General features: G+C 38.1%; 1 protein-coding gene across 3 annotated transcripts in view; it reads left to right on the top strand.

Annotated features, from left to right (window-relative positions):
* LOC144034304 (transmembrane protein 132C-like) overlaps positions 1-24,523 on the top strand; it is a 153,912-nt gene extending 129,389 nt beyond the window's left edge. For all 3 annotated transcript variants that reach the window (XM_077543033.1, XM_077543034.1, XM_077543032.1), the window contains 5 exons: positions 11,128-11,271; positions 14,185-14,393; positions 17,638-17,938; positions 20,116-20,307; positions 22,477-24,523. In XM_077543033.1, the coding sequence (XP_077399159.1) occupies positions 11,128-11,271; positions 14,185-14,393; positions 17,638-17,938; positions 20,116-20,307; positions 22,477-23,544 (1,914 nt within the window). In that variant the 3' untranslated portion in view covers positions 23,545-24,523. The remainder of the gene's footprint in view (positions 1-11,127; positions 11,272-14,184; positions 14,394-17,637; positions 17,939-20,115; positions 20,308-22,476) is intronic.
* Positions 24,524-26,997: the final 2,474 nt, after the last annotated feature.

Raw genomic sequence — 26,997 nt, 5'->3', positions numbered from 1 at the left:
TATTATTTAAATTAAATAGTATTGTAGCTCCATAAAATAAAAAAATAAATTCAGATTTAATGTCTTCTTTTCTTTCTTTTTTTTAATGGCCTTTTGTTAGCAAGATTGTTGCAGAACAATGATGGATTAACATCAACCTTTTTGAAGCAGCGGGATACTCACTTCCCCCGGTTATACCTTTTCTTTCACCACACGCACGTGGGAACACGGGAAAATCGGCAGTTTCAAAGTCAAGAACAACATGCGGCGGCGTAAGAATATGTCATCAAAAAGATGCTGTTTTCCATTTGATTGTTTTATATTTATGGCCTCGAGTTGTTTTTCATAAAATATTCATGGAAATAGTTTGATGGAAGTTCTTAAGTGTAGGAGGACCTCGTGTACTTTTTGGCTTGCCCCTGAATTAGATGCTGCATGCGCCATTATGTTTTTAGCTATCTATTTCCTGGCTGCCCTCAGTCTCCTCTCCTTATCAACAGCCACATGCAGAGACGCAAATACAGGAGACCCTCATTCTTGTTTTTTCGCAGCTTCCTGTGGTTGTATTTTCTAGTTGAAACCCGAAACCAAGGAAACACAAGCAATGCGCAGTGGAAAAGCGGCATTTTCAAGTCCGTGTGCATTTAGGCCGAGCAGATGAAGAGTCACCTGCAGGGATGGAGCGTAACAAGACCTGTTTTCATGATTATTTTCCGTTTCTCGCTACAATAATTTACATTTCCGTTACCTGCCTGGTGCGGCGTTAGATCTGAAGAGAACAACAGCGAGGGTGACGCGGCGCCAATCAGGTGGACAGCGGGGGAGCCCGGGCGAGAGCGTTTTTAGTAACCAACTTAAAAGGCGGAACATGCAGAGAACACGGCAAGTGAGAGTGAGCTGCTTTTATCACGTCCTTCCATGAATTTTTGATCTGGCTCTCGCTGTGCTGTGCGATGCTCTCTCATTAGGAGAGACATCCAGTGTGGCCCCCATAGCATTTTACTGTACATCCCAAATGCTATCATTAGAATTGTATTCCTAGCTTGGAAAATAGCTGCGTTTTGAAGAGGGTCTTCTGCCCAAATTTAGTCATAACTGTTTTAATTGACTTATTTCCTCAATAGACCATTTGTCTGTGGTTGAAGTCAATGTGTTAGTATGATTTCTTTGTAAATCTTATCTTATGCCGGGTGTCGGTTTGTCTGGGGGGCCTCCTCTATTTCCAAAACAATAGACCATTTGTCTGTGGTCGAAGTCAATGTGCATTGAATGATGTCTGGAAAGGTTTTATCTCATGTCTGGTGAACTCCGGGTGGGCTTGGGGGTTTTGTGGTACCGCCCTTCAAGATAGTATAAGAATATTGTAAGTCCTCTGTAATCTTCGCACTTGTGAGAGGCTACAGCCATTGTCTGTAACTCACTTGTGCCCGGAATATTCTGCAGAAATATAAGCTTCGAAGTGACTGTTCATCGATCTCCAGCCTGCATTCGGACAACCAACATTCTCACTACCCGAAAGAAAACGAACACGCAAAGAAAATATATTTTCTTCAACAGTTTCCAATTCAATCGATGCCAGCTGGCCGTTCCATAATATAATCAGAGCCATTAGCAAGAAGCCCAACATTTGTGTTTTTGTTTTCTCGGGGCTTGATTGAGAGGCTTTATTTGGAATAATTGTGGTTTGACCAAGGGCCGCCTTGCACAAGATTGATGCCATAATCGTGATCGACTAAAGCAATGACGACAGCGTAATTAACAGGCGGCCGAGTCCTCTGCAAGCCAGATAAGCCCAAAGGGGCGGGGGGACGGCTCCACATGTGTGTAATTTACACTTTGGACGTTGATATTCTGGCAGCCTTCCATCACATACACACCAGTTGTTTTTGAAAAGGACACGTCATAAATGGCTGAGCGGTTGAGATTATCCTCTCGCATGTTAAGTGCCCTCGAGTCAGCATTCAGCGACCTCGGCGCAACTTATAGCTTAATTAAATCCTCTTGTGCTTACACAGGGCTTTATTTTACCTCTATCTTTTTGCCCGTTATTTTGGAAACGTTAATTCTCACTTTTCTCGGGGCGGAGGCAGCTTCATGCGCACTAAGCTTGTTTCTCGTCGGCGCTCTTGATAATCCTGAACAGCAAACGTCTTGAGAGGGAGAGATGAAGACAAAGAGAGCAAACGAGGACACTTGTGAACTTCATCCTTCCCTCACGGTTCACTTTCTGGGCGCGGCGGGTTAGGGGAGCTAAGGCGCACGTCTGACACAATATTAGCGGAGCTGCTTGAGATTGTTTCATCAGCCTGTAAGGCCTTTGTGTGTCTAATGTAAAATGAAAGGTACATTAAGCGTTTAAAGCCCTCGTGGAGATGTAATAGCCATTTAAGTGTTTTTTGAAAGCACACAAACCTGCTGGTGACCCCTTTTTGTGAAATTTAATTAGAAGCCCAAAAAGTTTTGCGGTGGCTATAAATGCAGAAAGCCTGTAATGCACCATAATGTCATTATTATCACCGGACAGTGACATCATTTAATAATGAATGGGAAATGCAAGAGCTGCACCAAAAATGCATTCTGCTTTTCTAAGATAAAAATGCTGTGTTCATATAATTGATACACTCTAAATAGAGAATTGTGGCCACAAATTGAATTGTTGACCAACTTTAAAAAAAAAAAAAATGACTTCAATTGGTAACACGTGACTGAATTAAGTTGGTCCAAAGCCACTATATTAAATTTAATCAATTATGAGTTCATTTTACTTTGGATTGGAGTTACTTTTGATTAACTTAATTCAGGAAAATATTTTAAGTTTAATGAACTCTTCATTAGTTAAACTTAATATATTCACTTTGGACTAACTTAATTCAATCGTGTGTTACCAATTGAAGTGTTTTTTTTTTTTTAATTGGTCAACAATTCAATTTATAATCTTAAATTGGTTCAACAATTCTCTTTTTAGAGTGTACTAGAGATTTTTTTTAGAGCGACACCAGTATTAGTATTCAACTCTTGATTAGTCACCGATACCAAGTACCAGATACCAGGTACCACTAATACTTTTGATACATAAAAATTCCCCTAAAAAAAACAAGAACAGATCATTTTAAAGAAATACCTATATCACCAATGTAGCATTTTTTTCCCCTTAAAATTCCCTTAAATTATCGACAACATTCTACCATTTTTGTATAAGACTCACCAAAAATTATATTTATTTATTTATTTATTTTTTCTCTTTTTCCAGGAGAGCTCAGTATTGTTCATTCGATTTGACATCATCATTGCTCTCCTTTTTTTTAAAAAAACAAACAAACAAATAAATTAAAAAAATTTAATAAATGTTTTTTTTTTTTTTAAATTATATTTAAATAACGAAATAAAATGAGACAAATAATCCAGTGGCATATAAAAAAAAGTCCCAACCAAAATACAGTATGTGGTTGTATGGCACCTTCCGTCCGATATTGGTATTGGCCACCATCGCAGGTACCCGATAACTTGAAACAAGGATGGTATCAGCTCGACTCAAACCTGGTATCTGTACTCGCCCATCTCCGCCAATAATAATATTTTTTTTAAAAACGTGTGTACTAAGTAACTGGTGTTGGACAGGTTGATAACAGACACATTATGAAAGCTACAAATAACTGTTAGAGAGGGCAAGAGGGAAGGTTTCATATTTGTGTTTTGTTTTTTTTTTAGATAAAAAAAAAAGAGAGAGAGAAAAAGTGCAAAAGTTTCTCTGGGAGAAAAAGAATTTATGAACTGAAGAAACAAATATTAACCTTTACCAAAGTGATGGAAAAGCTAACGCTTTAAGGGGAAAAAATAGATGTGCTGATGATCCCAAACATACAAGGTCATCTGTAAAACGCAGCCACAAGGTGCTGCCATGGCTTCTTCTGGGAACAGACTTATCTTCATTGGCAGCAGAAAAAAAATGAAGCCAGAAGTCTACGGAAACATCTGCTCCAATTTAGATGCTACATCATACTGCCAGAATGACAAACAATTTCATCAGAGGCAAAAAGTGGAATTTTTGATTGATTAAGTCAATTTCCAGACTGAAAGCCTAATTGACATGCTGAAAAAAAGATCAAACTTCCATAAACAAACTAATTGAAAAACTAGTAGCAGCAAAAATAAAGAATAAAAAAAAAAAAAGTGTTGTCAATGGGACACAGGTTCGAGAGTCTATTTTAACTCATTCACTGCCGTTGACGGCTATAAACGTCAAAAATTCATTTTAACCATTTCTATTAGTTTAACATTTTTTTCCACTTTTGTTAACAAGAGTATGAATACCTAGATTTTTTTTAATTGTACATTTAGAACAGATATAAAAATATGTGATTAATTACAATTTAAAAAAATTATCGCCTATCGCCCCTAATTTTTAATAATCTTTTTTTTTTTTTATAAACTTATGGCAGTGAATGAGTTAAATATCTGTACTGCTCACTTATTAATTTCAATGAATCGACTTCTTGTAAATGACAGATGAGGAGTTGCTGATCATTGCACAGGTGTGCCTTACGGCCATTGTAAAATTTCCTGGTTGGTTCCAATTGGCATGCTGACTGCAAGAATGCCCACCACAGCTGTCGCCCGTGAGCTAATCATTTTCCAAACTAAGCTGTCTCCAAAATTGTTTCAGATCATTTGGGAGGACGTCCAATATACCGTTGGGGTGGATAGATTTTCTCGGCAAAGGAGAAGTGCTCACTAACACAGATTCAGATTGAGAAGGTCACCAAAAATAGGAGCAAAAAAACACGTTTTGCATTTATGTTTTTGCTTACTATGTTACTGTTGATCTCATTTTTGCAGTTAAATCTCATTCATTACAAATATTTATATTCGATTAAATAAATAAATAAAATGTGTATTTACAATGAAATCAACCACAATTACATGAATCTATGAAGTGGTCTATGCATTGCCAAAAGAGAAGTTTGCATCTTTTTCTACATTTTTTTTTTCTTCTATCAAGGCCACGAACGCAGCCCCCCCCCCCCAGTAAACGTCAATCAGACTTTAATTTGGAGTTAATCCTGTCCGTCCTTATTTTTTGCTGGCTGGCTTTTGCTTCGCTCTTTCCACCGTCTCGTCAGTGGAGGTTCGCGGTGATTTATCGAACCAGGGGCGTTATTGCACAGTGGAGCACTCTGAATGCGGACAGGTTTTATGAGGAGCAACTTATTTATCTTTGCTAACCTCTGCAGTTCCCTCCTTTATGTTAAGCAATTAGCATTTAAAAAAAAAAAAAAAAGAGAGTCAGAAAGTACATACCTCCTCCGAATCTTCAAATTGATTTCTTTTAAAATGCAGATCAGTTCAGATTTTATGTTCTCTAAAAATGTTAAATAATAAAGCTACGCCGTGTACAAATGAAGTAATAAATTGATCAAGATCTCATACAAATATATTTTAAAGTTCACCCATTACAAATTATTGAAGTGTATTTCTGCCTCCCTCACCCCCAATAAAGCTCATAGCAATGTGATCAATAATACATTCACATTTGAACAGGTCATGTGTGATGTATATTATATTTTACACAGATCTGATTGGCTGGATCGGGATTAGACGATGTTTTTCATTTGATGCAAAATCGGTGTAAAATGTAATTTAATGTATTTCAGCTTTTTTTTTGTGTGTGTGTATTTTCGGTATACATGTCAATTATTTTCCATGTGGGTTTTTGCTATTCAATGGTCAATTTAAGAGTAAATCTCAAAGTTTTTCAAATATATACATTGCGCCGTCTTCTGATCGAATAGGTGATCTGTTATCGGGTTTTTTCTCATTGATCGCTTAATCGGCCGAAAAATCCTGATCGTGCAAACCCAGCCATTTTGAATGATTCCCATTTATTTATTTCACTTTACGTAATCATTGGATAGCAAGCATGCCTAGCTCCATACTTCATTTTGCCATTTTGACACCCTTTACAATGAAAAAAAGAATATAATCACTAATAAGTACTCTATTTAAATGAGGTGAACTGTATTGCCTGGTAAAAAAAAAAACACACATTTGAGAACACATGACCTCCTCCTTGCTCTCAGTGCAATGAAAATATTTAATCTTTGTAAATGCAACCAAAACTCACAGAATACAATAACTAGGCCAACATCTTCTGTCTTGGATCAATATCTAATTAATGAGCATAGAAAAAAAATCACTTTAGCTCCTGATTTAATTTTAGTAATCAATAATGGTGTTTCTTATTCCTGGTCATGGCAGAGTTCCCCTGAGCCGCTTTTTTAAGCCTTTCGTGTCTCAAACTGCAAAAGTGTTTTTTTTCCTTCCCAGTTTGCTTTTGACTTTATTTCCTTCTCAGACGCAGCGCGCTTTTGAACATTCATCAAAATGCAACATGTATACAACATGAACATGATCAATGCGAAGAGGTTTAATTGCAGAAGCGTGCTGCAAAAGATTGCACGAGTCAATTACTTAGCTGTCTGAAACCGGGTAATTAATTAAACATTCAGATTCCACTGAATGCGGCTTGCGCCATCCGTCCCTGTGTACGGTTTGGATTTTGTATTCAGTGATTCCTTAGCACACCACCACAAGAGGGAGTCCATGTTCCACTAATTGTGTACAATATGGATACCATCAGCCACTTCTGGTAGCTTATTGGTCGATTGATTAGTGAGCATTAGCTAAAAATGAAAAAATAAATGAATAAAACTGGTGCCAGCGGGTACTAGTTAGCCCCAATGAAAACATGAGTTGCCCACGGGTCTGTTCTAAAAATAGCTCATCAGTGACGGGACACTGTGACTTACTAATATAAATGAAGAAATACATGAATAAAACTGGTGCTAGCGGGTACTAGTTAGCCCCAATGAAAACATGAGTTGTTCGCGGGTCTGTTCTAAAAATAGCTCACCAGTGACGGGACATTGTGACTTACTAATATAAATGAAAAAATAAATGAATAAAACTGGTGCCAGCGGGTACTAGTTAGCCCCAATGAAAACATGAGTTGCCCACGGGTCTGTTCTAAAAATAGCTCATCAGTGACGGGACACTGTGACTTACTAATATAAATGAAGAAATACATGAATAAAACTGGTGCTAGCGGGTACTAGTTAGCCCCAATGAAAACATGAGTTGTTCGCGGGTCTGTTCTAAAAATAGCTCACCAGTGACGGGACATTGTGACTTACTAATATAAATGAAAAAATAAATGAATAAAACTGGTGCTAGCAGGTACTAGTTAGCCCCAATGAAAACATGAGTTGCCCACGGGTCTGTTCTAAAAAATAGCTCACCAGTGACGGGACACTGTGACTTACTAATATAAATGAAAACATAAGACAAACGTTAACATTTATTTATTATTTTATTTAAACTTAACATGGTACACATTAATGTACCAAATATTCAATATTTTGTTTAAAAATAAAATAGATTGTGTTCAACAGCAAAAAAAATAAAAATGCTGAATGTATTTATGATATTTCAAAAAGTTATCACACCGTCCAAATCTAATATCGGCCCATGCTTACTGTAGCGTTAACATTTTTGGAAATAACACAACTCATGCTAACGTTAGCTTACCCAATCCGCTCCTGTATCTTTGCTAGTAAATAGCTAAATCTTGTTTCAAACTACAGTAGTGACATCACTCAGAGCTATCAGACGGTCGGGACAAAGTACAACACAAGTGTGGCAAACCGAGGAGGTAAATTTTTTATGATTTTTTTTGTATTTGGCTTGAAAGCCGGAGGAAACTCGCTAAGTGTCGGGACAACACAGGATGGCCTTAGCCAACATTTTCTGAGTCAGCAGTGCTTACTGTTGTGCAACGGCACTGAGATTACATTCTGCAAACACCTTCCTTCCCCGCTGTGGCATCACCGTCTTTGACAAAAGATCAAATCTAATCTTAGAGGTTTGATCCATACGCTTGCCCTTGCTTTCATTTATCCGCGGAAAGCGGCTAAGGGTTGCCGTTCTGTTTGATACCGCCAGTTGGTGGCGTGGGGGGGCTGTGTAGGTAGAAATTGACTTTTTTTATTATTGATAATTGATTTGAATTGAATAGGTGAAAGCCTACTTTAGCACTGCAGGCAATGTGTGCGTGCTTGTGAGTGTGTATTCATTAGTTCACCTAAAACCTATTAAAAAAAATCCCATACCGTTCACCTAAACCGAACACTTCCAGCCAGAGTCGTGAGGCCGTCAGGAGACCCGAGGAAGGACCGCAGAAAAGAAAGGAAAGAAAAATTCACATTTTGAAGCGTTGGGAACTGCCAGCGACGAGAAAAAAAAAGGCCTCACTTTGCGAAGGTCCACACCGTGAGGATCAAGCATTTTGTTAATTTGTTAAAATGTATATTTACTGATTCATTTATGTTTCCAGAATTATTATTTATTTACACATTCATACATTTTGGTCTTTTTTTTGTACATGTAGCTAAGTTAATGTGTCAAATCATTCACTTGCATTTACCTTAAGTATGCTAGCTTCTGATTGGTTAGTGTTTAGTCAGCTGATAGGGGATCAGGAAGTGTTGTCGCTCTAGCTGCCGTGTATGACCAGTAAAGTTTCAATTAATGAATCCTTCTTCATCCCATTAACTACCAACGGCTCCTCACGTTAGAATGTAGCTACGCTACGTGTATTTGTCGTAAATTTCTGATTTTTTTTTCTCACAAATTTGCCACTTTTAGAACTTTTATGGCTTTTTAAAGTGGAAAATTTGCGATTTTTTAAATTATTTTTTTTATCAGTATATTTGCCCCCCACCAAAAAATATATTCATACGCCGTCGGTGAAAACACACCATAAGCCACTTTCTGAATGACATAAAAATAATAATAATAATAAAAATGTAAAAAATAAAGGTTTTGGAGTGGCCTAGTCGAAATCCAGGCTTGAATCTGCACATAACCATTAAAAGGTTTCTCATGCTTTAAAACCTAAAGCAATTCTAGTGCTTTGAATATTACGACTTTTGCCATGAGTATCCTCTGGCCGTCTTCTCCAAGTGCCGTAGCACCACCGCGGGTTGTCAGTAACACATTCTTTATCTTCTAACAATACGACGCCTACACTCTCCACTATTGTACCCCAGTTACGCAGAGGCACATTTTCATCAAGTGTAGTCTTCTATTGTTTGGCTGAGGAAGACGACTTGCTTTCTTGTTGTCGTCGTTAGGGGTCCTGTGGTTTATATTTGTTGCCGTGTGTGTGTTGATAATACACCAATTTTGGTGTTTATCACGGGTCGGGTATAATCAGATGTTGCAAGTCTGCTCCTCAAAACCGCAAAGGAGGGGTTTACTTAATACTGGAGGAAAAAAAGGCTCTTGCTTTTTTTTTTTTATGGCACTCCACTGTGTTCTCTCGCTGAATTTCATTTAATTTCCAGATGATGTGCCGGCTATTACATGAACTATATCAGTCTTCTATCAAAAAGATTTTGTCTGGCTGAAACTCCGCTATTGAATGCTCGTTACCGGGGCTCTTTTTTTCATTGTGTTCTTCAGTATCGGTAATGGCTTATTGAGCCAAAACAGAAATCACAAAGAGATAAAACGCCGCATATGAGGTGCACTTTCTCATAGGTGCTTAATAGTCACACAAGAAATGCGCACGCTTGGTCTTACGAAGTAATTATGAGAAAACGGGTGCATTGTTCACCGGGGGAAATAGAGCAGGGTTGTTATGAAGGTATCGGATTGTAATTTAGTTTGAGAAAAAGGTTTTAATTTCTTTTAGATTAAACTTGAAAGAAGGCATCTGATAATTAAATTCTGTAAATCAAATTTTTCCATGGAGTTCAAATATCTTGGAATTAATTTGGCAAAACTGCTATCATATAACATTTAACGGTACAGACATTGTTTTAAGTGACATGTTCAGATTATTAATTGCCATGCAAGTGGGAGTTGAACAGTTGAAACAAATAAAGTATTCTTCAAATACTTTCAATGAAAAATCCCTCTTTCATTTTTTTTCAATTTTTTAAATTATTATTATTATTATTTCTTTTTTTTTTTTTTTGGGAGAGCTCAGTATTATTCATTCGGTAATTTTACCGATTTAACATGTCATCATCATTGCTCTCTTTTTATTATAATTTTTTTCTTTATTTTATTACAAATCCTCTTTCATAATAAATGTCACCAATATTACCTGACCTTTCCAATATTATTTTTAGTTTGATATATTTCAAAAAAATAATAATAATAAATCCTCCATGAGTGCATGGAAAAAGTACTCTGTTTGAGCTTGACATATATATTTCGTGACACCTTTTCTTTCTTTTTTTTCTGGACTTTTTTTTTCGGGACACCTTTTCTGATGCAGCTCGTACCATGAACTCAAGAATTAATGTTATGTCAATTATTTAAAAGTACCACAGTCGGTACAATAAAAGAGATGCTGTAAAAAGAAGTGTTCAAAACTATGGCGACATCTTGTGTGCAATAATACATTTCGATCCATTCATATTCTATAGAGCTCGCCCATGTTAGGGTCACTTTGGGCAAGTTGTGAAGTTCACTTTGCAATGCAAAAGATGGCTGTCACAAAAAAAAAAAAATTTTTTTTTTTGCTTTTAACTACCCGTTATGAATAACGAGAGTCAAACTGTCTGCATTTAAGCTTTGAATGCAATCTTTCTTTTTTTTTAATGACCAGACAAAACCCTTGCACACAATAAAGAGCTGTCAGAATAATTTCCTTTCCTCTCTAAAGCTTTAGAGAACTTTTTTGTGAAACTGAGCCGCTAACGCCAATCCTCTCCCACCATCAACGCCGCGGGCTCAAGGATTAACGCCATTGTCTTAATTGATCTCATTATCTCATTCAACCTATTTAATGCTTTCTGCTTGTTAATGCATCTTGTGATATCGCTGGAATGAGCGCAATTTGACAGACAGTATTATTGTTTTTTTTTTTTGTTTTTTTTTAAATGAGCTCCCGCTGATTGCCGAGGAAAGACTATGCTCGTCTCCTGAGGCTGATTAGGCCTATACACCACAATGAGTATGCAATACATAAATTATCTATATAGTTGTGTATATGTCAGTTTTATATAACTATACCGTAAGACGGTAACTTATCTTTAAGAGCCGTTAAAATGTTGAATATTTCTATTTCATTTTTTACAGGACACAGAAATCCTTAACACGGCCGTCCTCACCGGCCGTACGGTCGCTGTTCCTGTAAAGGTTGTCACCGTGGGAACGGACGGAGCGGTCTCGGATGTAACCGAGTCGGTGGAATGCAAGTCAACCGATGAGCAGGTTATTAAGGTAACCGTCGTTATTTATTGCTTTGTTTTTTCATGGTTATTTTGTGCGAGATGAATATACTGAATTTAACAAAAATGATGGGAATTAGTTTTAGGCACGAGGAATAATATCAGGATTATTGAAATCCGCTCATGTACCATATAGTTTTTCTTGCCTGATAGAAACACAAGGGATCGTCTTTTTCGTAGATGGCACGTGTGGAAATGATGGCGTGTCCTAATTTTCAGACAGATTCGTTTTTTTTTTTTCTGGAGAGCTCAGTATTGTTCATTCTGTAATTTTACCGATTTGACATGTCATCATCATTGCTCTTTTGGGGGGGGGGGGGGATGTGGGTGAATATGTGTATGTGAGTGTGTATTCATTTTCAGACAGATTCTGAGCTTGGCGGACACGAGTCATGTAATCATCTATTGAATCATTGCAGAATGCGTCTTACCGAATACGTTAGTAGCAGTAGATGTAGTAGTAGGAATTTTAAAAAGTCATGCATCCGTGTGAGATTTAAGTGCGCCACATTTAACTCTTTAAGCGGCCGTTGACGTGAACTGTCGTCAAGGGGATTCCTAACGAGGAGCGCCAGTGACGGAAATTGTCGTCAACTACCTTTTTTTTTTTTTTTTATGAGAATGGGCTAAGAAAATTTTTTGTCAGTTTCATTTTGAACGTTTAGCTGAGAAAGTAAAAAAATTATAATAATACTAACTATAGCCAGCAGATAGCAGCATTGGGTCTTCTTTGGGTGACATCACCATGAACATGGCGGCTCTTTGGAAATGTGATTGTTACAAGCAGCTTGTAATTGATCGAATTGTTTGTCACAAGAGTGTCACAAAATAGAGAAATGATGACAGAGATGATTTAGTAGTTAAGACTTAAGTTAAAAGTAGAAGCGACGACGTAATGTACGTACATACACACGCAAACGCAACTAAAAACAACTACAAATAGTTTGTAAAATTTGTCGAATTTAAAATTGTTAACTATTGATTATTTGTAATTTAATTTTTTTTATAAAAAAAAAAAATCCTGTATTTTTGGGGATCCATAATAGATGAGTTGAATGAAACCAGCCCATGTTCTTATGCTAATTACTCAACAATTGAATAAAGTAGAGCCTTTTTTGTGACAAAAAAAAAGAGTCCAATCTTTCATGTGGTAGTTTCTGTGTTGACATAAAACACCACATTTATTCAATTACATCCATTTTTCATTTCAAAACCAAAAATGCTCTTCCCACTGGATCTTTTTGAACCCTCCGCGTCTATACGAGAGCATTTTAGTCCAGCGTGAGCTGAATATTTCACGACCCTTGGCTGAGCTCTTCCAGTGCCCTTCAAGCATGTGTTTGCAGACGAGGAGTTACTGTTTTGCGTATCAGAGAGAAGCCGCAGCTCTCTCGCAGGGGTTCATCATCCGCTGAAGTGTAACACTACGCGCGACGACAGTGACCTTGCTATCTTTCATTTAAAATCTCACTCGCATATACTTAAGCTCTGTCAGCGGATTAATTGCATTGTGTTCATTTCTCTGAGCTACTGAATATGTAATTGCCAGGATAAGATATATACTGTATGTATGTGTGTATATATATATATATATATATATATATATATATATATTAGGGGTGTTAGAAAAAATCGATTCAGCAATATATCCTGAAATTACAACGCGCAATTCTCGAATCGATTCGATATGCGGCCAAATCGATTTTTTAAACATCAATTTTTTTATGGGAATATTCAACAAAACGTCTTACTTAGGGTTAGGATTCACACATTAAGCATGGAAGAATGTTTTATTAATGGAACATTAAGCCTTAATATTTGATTTCAGTGCTGTTCAAACATGAAACAGACTGCAACCTGTTTGTTAAATGCAGCGGCTCAGTTATAAGCCTGAATTTTTGGATGAATAAATACATTTTTATACAAAACTTACAGTGTACATGTACACGTTTACTGATTAGTATTTTCTAAATTTGAGTTAAAAATTATATTTTTTTTAGATTTATATCGGGATTAATCGGTATCGAATCGAATCGTGACCTATGAATCGTGATATGAATCGAATCGGCAGGTACTAGGCAATTCACACCCCTAATATATATATATATATATATATATATATATATATATATTTTTTTTTTTAAGACGGCAACCTCCTAATGCATTCCATGCCAGTAGCATGATGGAAGACAACGAAATGTTGTGGCTGTGAAAATAAATGTTAATTCCACAAAGAAGCCGTACGAAATCGGTATCGCTAAAGGCTACTGTCGTCCTCAGACGCGACACGCGCATAATTTTAGCGATCAAAATGTCCATTTTCAAACTTAAACTTCTGAAAGTCTTTTGTGTTAAGCACAATAATCATTCTGTCAGAAGCTCAACATAACCAGTGGGCGGAAGCGAAGGTGTCAGTTTAATTCTTCCATGCTGTGACACCATCTCCGAGTAAATCTGCCAAATTTTATGCAGAGGAGACAGATGACAGTCTCGCTGACACCAAACTTTTGTGAATGTTGTCCAAACGACGACGAAATCAACTGACAAATCAAATTGTCGGGGCAGATTGTTCAATATTTGAGTGAAGGAACGTCCGACGGGGAGATTCCGCTGTTTTGAAGACACCTGTGATGTTGCGGATCGTACGTCTCCATCCTGGAAGTACATCTGAGAAAATCAACCAACTGGTTGTAGCTCAAATTCATGCCACCACTCACCAATTGAGCTTGAGCTTATGTTTTTCCTTCTAGTGGGATCAGACGCGTCTGCTTCCTTTCCCAGCGCCATCTGCCGCGTTGGACGCCGGTCGTCGTATTTGCCACGATATCATCCCGCGCACACAAACGCACCGCGCGCATATTCACGTGCGCATTTTTCCCCATCCCTCCGCTTTGTTGCATCCAAGGTGTCGGAGAGATGCGACTACGTGTATGTGAACGGGAAAGAGACGCGAGGGAAGAGCAAGGTGATGCTCAACTTCGCCTACAGCTTCCTGAGTGCACAGCTGGAGATGAGCGTGTGGATGCCCCGCCTCCCCTTGCTCATCGACGTGGCCGACCCGGAACTCAATCAAGTCAAGGGCTGGAGGGTTCCTGTCGCTGTGGGACAAAAGAGGTAAGGGACACTTACGGAGTTGAATTGATTGTGTTTCTGAAAGATTGTTTGAATTGCTTTTATTGAAAAAATAAAAAATAAAAATGAATTGCTTTTATTGTTTATGAATATAGTTTGTTTTCCTTCTGAAGTTATAGAACATCTTGGACAAAAAGCTTTCTTGAGCTTATTTCATTGGCCTTGTCTGCTAAAAGGTAGTAAATAAATCACAAAATAAATAATATGAAGGGAGCTCTTCTTTGCCCGTTTTTTTGGGGGAGAGTATGACCACAACTGTATGCACCTTGAGACCGCCAACAGGCGACAGGCGGAACAGCAGGATACCTCCGGAAGGACTTTGACATTTTGGTCTAAGACTTCCATCCATTCGTTTTCGGAACTGTTCTCACTAAGACTGATTTTCAATATGAGGTACGAACCACTAGTGATAAGTGAAATAATCAATTTTTGTTTTAATTATTATTTTTTGTCGCGCTACAATAAAGTATAACTGCACATCCACAACAGTAGGTGGCAGTGGCGCTCTCATTTAACAGTTTTTTTTTTTCAGGCACATTTTTTTTCTGTTAGTCATGGAGGTAAATTGTTGAGGCATGACATGTTTTCATCTTCTTTTTGAGGGCGCGTGTCGAGAAAAAAAAATGAGAACCACTGGTATAATGTTATATATAGTGGCTACAACTCTATTTTAATCCAGTTCAGTACATTTGTTAAGTACTGTTTAGTTTTTTTCAACTTATTAATGTTACATTTGTTCCTTTAGAAATGTTTGTTTGAAAAAAAAAAAAATAAGGTAACATTTTAATTTCATTTTAATATGTAATAGATTAATGTAATTATGGTATATATTTATTTTTTCCTATAGTCTTTAAGAGCAGTTTTAATTTTTAAACTGTATAATGTTTCAGTGGCTAATAAAATAAATATGCTTTTTAGGACTAAAACTTGCACTTTGCTTTTGATGAACACTTGGGCCTACTTTGGTTATTATTATTATTATTATTATTAGTTTGGTTATGGTGGTACTTGGGGTATTTTTTTTATTTTTATTATTATTTTATTGTGTAGTTATTGTGTGTTTTTATCTAATAAATTTAAGTTGAACTGAGTTGAGTGGTATAAAAATGTAAATTGTGGAATTCTAATTTTCATGAAGATTTTGAGAGTATTTATTACCTATTATTGTTCATGGTTGCATTATGCAAATGTAGTAAATAAAGCAGCCATTATTGTAGTTTTTACAGCTATTGTAGCTTTGGACCTGTCCATTGGCCAGCACCAGTAGCCAGACAGCACAGACTTCTATGAATACATCAAATCTAGAAAAGAGGTCATCTGTGAAATTTATGAATGTCATTTTTATGTTTATTCTTTATAGATCTTTATGAATAAAATACACTAGTATCACTAGGACGGACATATCACATTATATTGCTATTTCTAATTGCCGCAGACCCCACTGGGGGGCACTCTAACACAAATACAGCCCCCCCTTTCCCCCACCCTCCCTTGCCCAAGGCTGATCAGGGATCACATCAAGGCATCGAGGATGCGTACGAGTCCATTTTTGCCCATAAACAGATCACCCCGTGCCGCATATGTGCACCTTATGTTCACAAATTCATTTAACCCTCGGAATCTGTGATCGGTTTACTCGGTGCCCCCGACATGACCTGACCTCAGGCGTAGATCGTACCTCGGTTTTTGACTTTTATGACGTGGAGGAGATAACTGAGCCCCTGTTATCGGACTTAAGCCAAGCGATAGCACCAGAGCATGTTAACCTGTCAGCTTGTTTTTCTGCTCAACTGGCTGTGACTCGTTAGACCTAATGGAAAGCGAGGGGGGGGGGGGGGGGGAAGTGTCACCGTCATCCCACACATCAGCACTTCCCCGACCCCCACCCCAGCCACCTGATAGCGATAGATCACCAGATTGCAGGCAGAACCTGAAATACCATCATTTTATCTATTCCGAATACACATGTTTACATATTTTTACTAGGGGTGTCAAAATTAGTCCATTCATTTTGAGTTAATTTAAAGATTAATGATAAAGTTATTCCAATAAAAATTGTGTTTCGTAGGGAGAGCATATGCCCGTGAATAATGTTAAGATGCTTTTCTGCATACATTCCTGAAGCGTTTTGTATGAATGGCCATTCTTTTGAGTGATAAAAGTGCCGCGAGTAGCACGCTAATTAGCATTAGCGAGTCCTTAACCCGTCCATCGAATCGCAGACCCAAAAATCGGAATCAAATCGAGTCGTGAGAAAGATTCCCACTCCTAATTTATACTATAAACCAAAGATGTAGGCCGTTTTAAATTTTTCACAATTAACTCATTCACTGCCATTGACGGCTATTGACGTCAAAAATTCATTTGAACTATTTCAATTAGTTTAACATTTTTTCCACTTTTGTTAACAAGAGTATGAAAACCTAGAATGTTTTTATTGTACGTTTAGAACAGATATAAAATTTATGATTAATCGTGAGTTGACTATTGAAGTCATGAGATTAATTGCAATTAAAAAAATCAACCGCCTGATGCGATTTGAAAAAAGAAAAGATTATTAAAAATTAGTATTAATTTATAACAATTATTATTAGTATTAATTAATATTAATTTTTTTGCGGGACTTCACGAGTTAACTCACGATTAATCACAAATTTTATATCTGTTCTAAATGTACAATAAAAAATTCTAGGTTTTCATAGTCTTGTTAACAAAAGTGGGGAAAAAATGTTAAACTAATAGAAATAATTACAATGAATATTTGACGTCTATAACCGTCAATGGCAGTGAATGAGTTAAATATAGAGGCTAAGCGGTTCATAAAATGGATGGATGGTTAAAAGGACCAATGTAGGTCTTTGTGATAAAAAGCCTATGGAACAAAAAATAATTGTCTCAAGGAACACAATGTTTAGCTTTATAAACATTTTTTTCCGTCTTCCAAAGGGTACCCGCCACGAGCAGAATAAATGACAGAGAAATTGCAAAATATTAGCTGCCCTTTAGAAACAAAATAAGAATGCAAGCACAGCTGCAGGTTGTCTCTTGAAGCAGTTTTTTTTTTTTAATGGATTTTTGAAAATAGCGAGAGGCCTCTGACTTTTGGGTGGTCAGAAATGCAGCCAGCACCAAAACGGACCACAGCAGCTTTTGACTCTAATAACGCTCCAAAAGCTAAAGGACGTGAAAAACAACCTTTGGCATACTGTATTTTGTGTATATTCAGGTACGACGAGAAGGACGACGACGGAACGGCCGAGGAGAGGACCGACAACTCCTGCGTAGCTCAGTACCAGAGCACCACCCTGCAAGTTCTGACCCATTTTGTGTCCGAAAGTGACGACAAGGTCCAAGACGCCGGCGACGAGGACGAACAAAGCCAGCAGAACTTCCTGCTAGGCAGCGACTGGCAGGTGGACGTGACGCAATTGGTGAAGGACTCGCTGAGGCTGGATGACCCAAAGATTGCTCAACTGTGGGAGGGGCAAGTCGTAATTGGACGGAGCGCTGGATTGACCAAAATCCAGGTAATGTGGGCATTTTTGTGACAGGTCACTTGGAGTATTTTAGGCATGTTTTCTTATTAGTTACTGGGAATGCGAATTCCACATTTATGTTAACCTAGTGGTGGTTTCTGATATGTATCATATGTGGGTCAAAGGTCAAAGCGGGTCTCGCACAGCGTGCCGTGCAAGCAATAACCACCACCGTACCTGAGCATCCATTATCCAAACTGTCACCATTGCGTAATATTTCCAACTTTTAAATGAGAAACAGTGTTAATTTTGACAATAAATTTTCATTTAGTTTTAGTTACAGTCTTTTAGTGCGGTCACTATCGAATATTTTCAATTAATCTATCGATTATCCAATCGATTAATCGACTAATTTGATTCATTTTAATTTTGCATTAAGTGTATTACAAAAACATTTTCCCCCTGATTACTGTTTATTAACCAGTGATTGGTGTTTATTTCGTATTTGTATAGTGATTCAAAAAAAGAAATGTTACCGGTTCGGTCATTGTTTTCCAAAGGAAAAAAAGATGTTTACAAATAAATGTCTTGTTTTGGTTAAACACAGAAGATAATCAGTCTTCTTTCAAGAAGGAGTACTTGATATAAAATAGATATAAAATAGTTGTCAGTTAATTTAATAATAATCAATTACGTGTCGAAACCCAGTGGGCAGTATTTTATTTTGAAATGGCTTGGTCAGAACCAACAAAAAGCCAAAAAATGGTCACAATAACGCCTAGGGGTTAATTTATTAATTTTGACAGGTCTACAGCTCTTTTGACTAAAACTAATTAGTTTGAGTCATTTAGTCATCTGATTGTATTTTAGTTTTAATCCAATTTTAGTCAACGACAACAAAAAGCAATTTTAGTCGACTAAATTGACAATTTAGTCCGTTTTACTTAACCTATATGTAACTGTAGTTTAACACAGCGGTGTCTTTATTAAACTTTATGTCAATGAAACATGTTGAACTGACAATAATATGCCATTTTAAAACTTAGTTTTCACCTAAATAAAAAAAAAAGCTGCATAATTGCCTGAGATTAATTTTACAGCTGCGCAATTAAAGTAAACATTTGAACATAAAAAAAAAAAGTGCAGTGAACAGTTTCTGAGTTTTATTCCTACTTCTGATTGGATTTTGTGAATTTTTGTCACTGTGTTGCTTTTTTTTTTTTTTTTTTTTGCCATTCACGAAGTTGTCAGTCAATGTGTCAAATAGTTTTCATTTTGGGGGAAAAAAAATTTGTGACGAAAATTTTGCATTGACGAAATGATCACTGATGTGAAATCATGTTATGCTCACAGAAAGCCCACAGGCACATTTGAAATCGCTTCCCCAGGCTCAGCCAACATAGAAAACTGCTGGTTTGACTTCAGGAGTGAGCTTTTCATGTTTTCGAAAGATATTCACAGAGGTCAGAGGCGCTTCTGAACGTCAACATCTGATCCTGGTATCGGTCAGTTTTACATATTTTAACCCTGGAGAACCCACGGGGTCAAATTTGGCCCCTATAAATTCTACTACTCAAATAACAAAGACCCTTTTTTTTTCCAGCAGTGATTTTGTCCCTGTGTTCTTGTTTCCATTGGCCAAAGTGTGTTTGTACATTCAAAATCCAGTTCTAAAATGCAACAAATAAAACAAAAAAAAATTTTTTTCAATGTAGCTGTGTATTTGATTGATTATTTTCTTAAATTCTAAATAGTTTACTGACAGTTTTTGTTATTCAGATTTTTCGAAATGATACCCCTAAATCCCCAAAGGGTCAAATTTTGCCCTAATCCTAAATTAGGGAATAAAGGGTTAAAATTGAAAAATCATATATTTTGGTGTTCAGTGATTTTATAGCAGTCATTTAATGTATAATTCATAATTTTCCAAAGAAGAAAAGGGTTCTTGGGTTCTCCAGGGTTAAAATAGCTTGAGGACTTTTTTGCATGATTTCATCACATTTTCCCTTTCATTCAGGTAAACAATGTTATTTGCTTTCCGTTGATACAAATAAAGGGATACTTTTTCCTCCTAGTGGCTCAGAATTCAACGATTTAAAACAACGGTCAATATAATGTAGATCAACTCAAACTTGGGCTTAGTTTGCAACCTGTAATCCTAAAACATATCCAGACACTGTATTTGATTTGTAAGCAGGAGTAAACAAGTGTTATTCCGTGTCTTGCAGGTACTGTCTCCTCTGACGTCATTGGTCCTCGCTGAGAGGACGATCCGGGTGCTGGATGATAAAGTGAGTGTGACGGAGCTCGGGGTGCAGTTGGTGTCCGGACTCTCGCTGTCCCTGCACCTCAGCCCGGGGAGCAACAGCGCCATCGTCGCCACTGCGGCCACACAGGAAGTCATCGAAGCGGCCCAACAGGTAGAGCCGTTGTTTTTTTATTCAGAGTGATTGTAGTGAGAGCAGAATTCCGCATTTGTACCGTATCGGTAGTGAACCGCTCTTTATGTTTGGCGAACAAGTTCAAGTCACGGTGGTAATTAAAGCCGCGTTTTTATTTTTATTCTCATGATTAACTTTACATTGGGAATGCTTGCCTTTGATTTGCATAGACAACCAGTGAACGTCTCTGTTATTGTGATCATTATAATTTCAAATGGCGGCAGGCAACCGACTTTTCCCTTGGAGAGAAAATAATAATATTCGTCTTCAGGAGATATTTTCTCCAATTTCCTTCCGTGTCATATAATTAGGATGCACTTGCGATTCACCATTTCCACTTCCCTTTGTATTTTTTTGAAGCAATGTGCATATTATTGTTTTTCCAGAGTTATTTTCAGTTTGTTTGCATACTGGGTTACTGAAGCCTTGGCGAGGGTTCAGAGAAAGTAGTTACTGCCTCATCTTGTTTGTCCTATGCTATTATCTCCAAATTGTTCCCGTTATTTTTTTGAATAGGGTACCAAGTTTAACCCTTTCGGACACAAGGAACCATATTTGGAAATGTTGGATGCCTTCCTACGAGGCAGTGGAATGGTTGGATTTCCCTCTAGCCAATGATAATGACGTAACACACATAATAAAATATAATTATATCTCATTAATATCACCCTCCCTGAGCCGTCAGCTTATCGTGGTGGGTGACAGAGGCTGGGACCTTGGTGGTCTGATCCCCCCGGCTCCAGAAGTGTCTAGGGATGTGGAATATTGTTCTTTTGTGGTTAAGAAGAAGTGGTTTCTTTGGTCCTTCCTCGGGTCTCCTGACGGCCTCACGACTCTGGCTGGAAGTGATCGGTTTAGGTGAACGGTATGGGATTTTTTTATAGGTTTTAGGTGAGCTAATTAATACACACACACTCGCACGCACATACACATACTATCCCACATACCAAAAATAAAAATAAAAAATAAATAAATGAAAAATAAATTAAAAAAAGAGAGCAATGATGATGACATGTCAAATCGGTAAAATTACCGAATGAACAATACTGAGCTCTCCAGGAAGAAAAAAAGAAGAAGGAGTGGTCGATCTACGTTCCTACCCTTACCCACGGGTTGTGACCGCAAAAACAGGATCCTGGGAGTGACCCAAATGAGTTTCCTCCACAGGTGTGTCCGGGCTCTCCCTTTAGAAAGAGGGTGAGAAGCTCGGTCATCCAGGAAGGGCATTGAGAGGAGCCACATGAGGCGGCTCGGACATCTGGTTTGAGTGCCTCCTGGTGAGTTGTTGTGGGCACGTCCCACTGGGATGACACGCTGGTCAATCTACGTTCCTACCCTCACCCATGGGTTGTGACCGCAAAACATGATCCCGGATACAAGCTACCCAAATGAGTTTCCTCCATAGGGTAGAGGCCTGGTGGGTTTTTTTTGTTTTTTGTTTTTTCTTGCCCTCTTGTGGTTTGATTAGGGGATGTTGTTGATGTTTGTCAACTGAGGGTATGTGAAGCCCTTTGAGTCATTTTGGGCTCTATAAATAAACTTGACTTGACTTGACACAGGGTGTCCGGGCTCTCCCTTAGAAATAGGGTGAGAAGCTCGTTCAACCAGAAGGGACATTGAGAGGAGCCATCTGGTTCGAGTGCCTCCTGATGAGTTGTGGGCACTGGGAACGCCTTGGACTTCCCCCGGAAGGGCTGGACGAAGTGGCTGGGGAGAGGGAAAATCTGGGTTTCCCTGCTTAAGTTGCTGGCCCTGCGACCCGACCTTGGATACTTGCAAGGAAATGAATGGATGAATCCTAATATCTGTACCCTACCTCTCACCTGAAGTCAGCTGGGATAGGATCAAATACATGCGCAACCCGAGTAAAGGAGTACTTCAATTATATAGCGTTTGACTACTCATTCACTTACTGATGACGCAGCATCAGGAGCTAATGGGGGTTCGGTACCTTGCTTAAGGATACTTCTATGTGGTCACAATTGCATGGGATCAAACCCACAACCTCTTGCGTGTGAGACGACCACTCTGCCACTGAGCCATGCCGCCCCAAAGTGTATGGACGATTGATGGATTATTTGTTTATATGTGTTTAGTAAAAAGGTTACATTTCTAACAAAACTAAAAACTCCTCTGTTATTTCTCTAGGAATCCTTCATCAGTGCCTGGCTGCAGTTTAGCGACGGCTCCATGACTCCACTCGAGAATTACAACCCAGCCCACTTCACCCTGACAGCCACTTCGCTGGACGAGCGAGTGGTGGCGGTGCAACGCAATGCCGCTTGGAGTTGGCCGGTCATCGTGGCAAAGGGCGAAGGTCAAGGCTTGCTGGTGCGCGTTGAAATGAGCATGTCCGAGATGTGCCAGAATGGAAAGAGGCGCCCCGATTTGGCCACTGGGATGGCCAACGTGCAGGTGAGGTTTGGCGGACCCGAGGAGCTCTATAAACATTCGGGAGAGCGGCGTACGCGACCCGATACTCCTTATTATGGCGGATCCATCTCTGATATGGAAACTGGGCTAATTAACCGCGGAGCTACCACCATCAGGGGCCACGTCCCGGTGAGGGCCAACGGGGGGCGCCTGTCAGCAGACACGGGGGAGAAAATCCAAAGTGAATTCGCAGACTATCCGGACCAGGTTGAGCATCCGCGTAGTCGCAGCACTGATGACGATCTCCCGACCCGGAGAGCCATGACCGACCTGGAGATCGGGATGTACGCCCTGTTGGGGGTCTTCTGCCTGGCTATCCTGGTATTCCTCATTAACTGCATCTCTTACACATACAAGTACCGAAGTAAGCACCTGTCTCTGGAGGCCACGGAGACCATGCCCCATTCCCATGACTGGGTTTGGTTGGGCCAAGAGGAGGGGCTGTGCCTGCAGCAACAGCAACTGGACGAGCTGGGCGGGACCCCCGAGGAAGGTAGCCAACTGCTAAACGGAGGCGCCCAGCACGGGAATACCAGCACGGGAGGATGTCGAGATCCCAGAAGCGAGTCGCTGAACTCCCCGACAACCAAGAGAAAGCGAGTGAAATTCACCACTTTTTCCAACATCAAATCCAGTAACGGATGTCCCGTCCTTAGCCCGTTAGCATTAATGCAAACCAGCGAGATCAAGTGGGTTTGTCCAGACATTGAGCTCGGGGACTCGAAGGATCTTAGGAACTACATGGAAAAATTGAATGAGAACGCGATCAAGAACATCGCTTAGAAGCCGGTCGGTGATTCAGCGGACTTAAGCGAAACTCACCCGAATGCCTTCAGAATGAAGACGGGGAAGTTCAAGGACGTAAGGTGATGACGGAACCAGACGTTGGCTCTCGTGTTTCATCGTATTTCACTCGCACGCCGGGCTACAACTTTGGACCTGTGACGGCACTGAGAAAAGGAAGAGCGACTGACCACGATAAAATTATTCGCCACAGCACCACCACAAAAAGACAAAATGTGAACTTGATATTGTTGCTTAACTTAAATGTTTGTTCTTTGTATTTAATTGCGGTTCATATTCTGTGCGTCCTGTACTTTGGTTTATTTTCTTTTTATATCATCATATTTCCCTTGTATTGTTTGTGTTCTGCTTGCTTTCGCAGAGTTGCTGTATGCCCTGTACTGCAAATCGGCAATTATAGATTCTCGGAGGAATTTTCTACCTATATAAAGGCAAAAGTTTTATTTAGTGGTATTATATGTACAGTAAGAATTTGTATGAATACGTTTTCTTCGGTTTTTGCTTTGACTCCAGAAACCAGATCAACGCATGACGTCGAGGAGGGAATGTGTTATTGGATCTGGTACCTGGAATGAAGGTGTGTAGATAAGGAATAACCTTTGGGACATGTCAGTATTGTCATATTGCAGTCAAACATTATTATAAAAAAAAAAAAAAAAAAAGAGTTTTGGGTTGGCTTATGTACGTTGCTACTGATTCGAACCGTGTTCTTAGCCGCCCTTCTCTCCTTTATATACCGATTCCACCTTTTGATTCTGTTGCTTCACTCATTTGAAGTCAACTCATTTAATAGAATAAACGGATTATGATTTAGAGCACCATAGACAATCTCTTATTTATAAGTCAGTCCGGTGTACCATCTGTACGGCCCGAGTTACACACTTAAAAGAACTGTATGTGACATTTTTGGATTCCTGAAAAACAGTCATGACAGCGAATAAACAAACAATCACTAACTGTGAAATGTGGCCTCGTCACTCATCTTGTCAAGCATGCGTCAAGCTCGTCCTTCCTAAATGAATTGTGTGTGAAGGTGACTCCTCTCTGTCACTCCGATGTGTGATTCATTGGCCTATCTATAATTTATCTGTCTGACCGCTTGTATTTTGGTTTATTTACGTTAACGTTTGCCAAAATATACGAAGTTATCCGAGTCGTCGCAAAACTGCCCAGTTTTGAAAATCTGGGCACACTAACCGTATGAACAATGCACATTACGGTATTATTTTCTCAACTGTAAAAAAAAAGTGTTGAATATTGTGCGAAGGCTAACATTGCCGACTTTTTTTTTTTTTTTTTTTTCATTGCCGACTTTTAAAGCGGAAGGTTGGAATGACGTCGAACCTCATCAGCACCATGAACCAATATTTGAAAATATCAAGTTTACCATAATCTAACCCAAGTACTGCTCAAGCGCTTGAAACTCTTGGAACCTTCACAGGCAATTAGTCTCTTTGCTGACTATTACAGACTTGCTCTTCTTTCTCAAAGGGCAAACTAATTAGAGACGTCATTCTTATTACATGTTAATGTGGCATTTCCCATGCAACTCGCCTTGCCCCATTTTATTTTGGAACATACGAGTCTTGTAACGTTGAGGTGAAGTGAACCCAAGAAATGAACAAAGTGGCTAACAGCGCATTTGAGTCTACTATAAATCTGGCATTTTTGTTTTAGTCCAAGAAAACATCATTTTATTTGTCTTCGTCTTGTTTTAGTCAACAAGAACTGTCAACGTTTTAGTTTTAGTCAGGACATACCCATGTCTATTTTTTTTGTCAGCAGATAATGTTGAACATTTTGCATGTCAAATTATTTTACATACAATTTTCTCTCATCTTTTTTTTTATGAAAAACAACTTCACACACAATTACAGTGGCTACTATGGCTCCATGCTACGAGCTAGTAAGTAGCATCAGTTAGCGGCAGGGTTATTATTGTATTGGAATTTTTTTATTATGGTTAGTTTTTATTTTGTTTTCGAGTTTTGTTTTTCAAATGTAGTTAGTTTTAATTAATTTAAGTATGTTTTTATTAGTTTTATTTGTTTAAAAAATGCTTAGTTTTAGTCTAGTTTTCTTATTAGTTTTTTTTTTTTTTGTTGGTTATTATTGTATTGGAATTTTTTTTATTATGGTTAGTTTTTATTTTGTTTTCGAGTTTTGTTTTTCAAATGTAGTTAGTTTTAATTAATTTAAGTGTGTTTTTATTAGTTTTATTTGTTTAAAAAATGCTTAGTTTTAGTCTAGTTTTCTTATTAGTTTTTTTTTTTTTTTTTTGGTTATTATTGTATTGGAATTTTTTTATTATGGTTAGTTTTTATTTTGTTTTCGAGTTTTGTTTTTCAAATGTAGTTAGTTTTAATTAATTTAAGTATGTTTTTATTAGTTTTATTTGTTTAAAAAATGCTTAGTTTTAGTCTAGTTTTCTTATTAGTTTTTTCTTTTTTTTTATGTTTATTACTTGTGTGCAGTATTTAATAAATACCATGGTGAAGTGAAAAAAAGCAACGCCCTTCTTACCTAGCATTGCGTTTCGGGTTAGGTGAGCCATTGGAGCCAAAAGTCAAACACGCAAAATTGGCACTTGGGAGCGACGTCATGGGAAAGGTGCTTTTTGATTGGCTGCTGATAGATGACATCACTTCTGCGCAACACACCCGTCCTTATTAATATTTTAATAAATATAGTTGAATCCCATTTCAAATCAACCCCAAAGGCTCATATATTTGATTAATTACCAAAGACGAACACTAAGGAAATTTTCACTATAATTATAGTTAGTTTTGTAAATGTAAAATGTCGTTTGTTAGTTTTCGTTTTTAAAAAAGCATTTTCGTTTTTTATTTTATTCCGTTAACAAAAATGTTTTTTGAATTTTAGTTTTAGTTATATAGTTAGTTTTAGTTAACTAAAATAACTTTGGTTAGCGGTCAGATTAACATTATTGTTGGAACATTATAGCCGTTGTATTAATGTACTTTTTCATCACGTCTTTGTTCGTAGATTTTTAGTCCAGCTTTTATTAAGTGAAGTACATTTTCGTCTCGTATTCATTCGTCGGCGAAAACGCATACTGATTTAGTCCCAGTTATTGTTTATTAATGAGGGTTTTAGTCTTGTCTCGTCTAGTTTTCACCCGGTGAAAAATGTGTGTTGACGAAAATATTTTTGTTGAGTTTTTCGGTAATGAAATTATTAGTTCTTTTTTTTTTTATTTATTATTTTTTTTTTTTATTAACGTTAGTTCTTTTCATCACTATATGGAAAATCCTGTGATTGCTGTCAGGATCGGGTCCACTTGTTTTGACACATAAAGGGGTCACTTAGCTTGCAACTTAGCGAGTATGCCCCAAAAAATAAATACTTTGCCACCTATCGATCCCAACCTGTCTGCTGAACTGGAAATTCTGTCCCAGTGCGAAGACATCC

The sequence above is a fragment of the Vanacampus margaritifer genome, chromosome 14 (genome assembly GCF_051991255.1).
Source record: "Vanacampus margaritifer isolate UIUO_Vmar chromosome 14, RoL_Vmar_1.0, whole genome shotgun sequence".
Lineage (NCBI taxonomy): Eukaryota > Metazoa > Chordata > Actinopteri > Syngnathiformes > Syngnathidae > Vanacampus > Vanacampus margaritifer.
The sequence above is the reverse complement of the archived record's forward strand: the minus strand, read 5'-3'. Positions and strand labels throughout refer to the sequence as shown.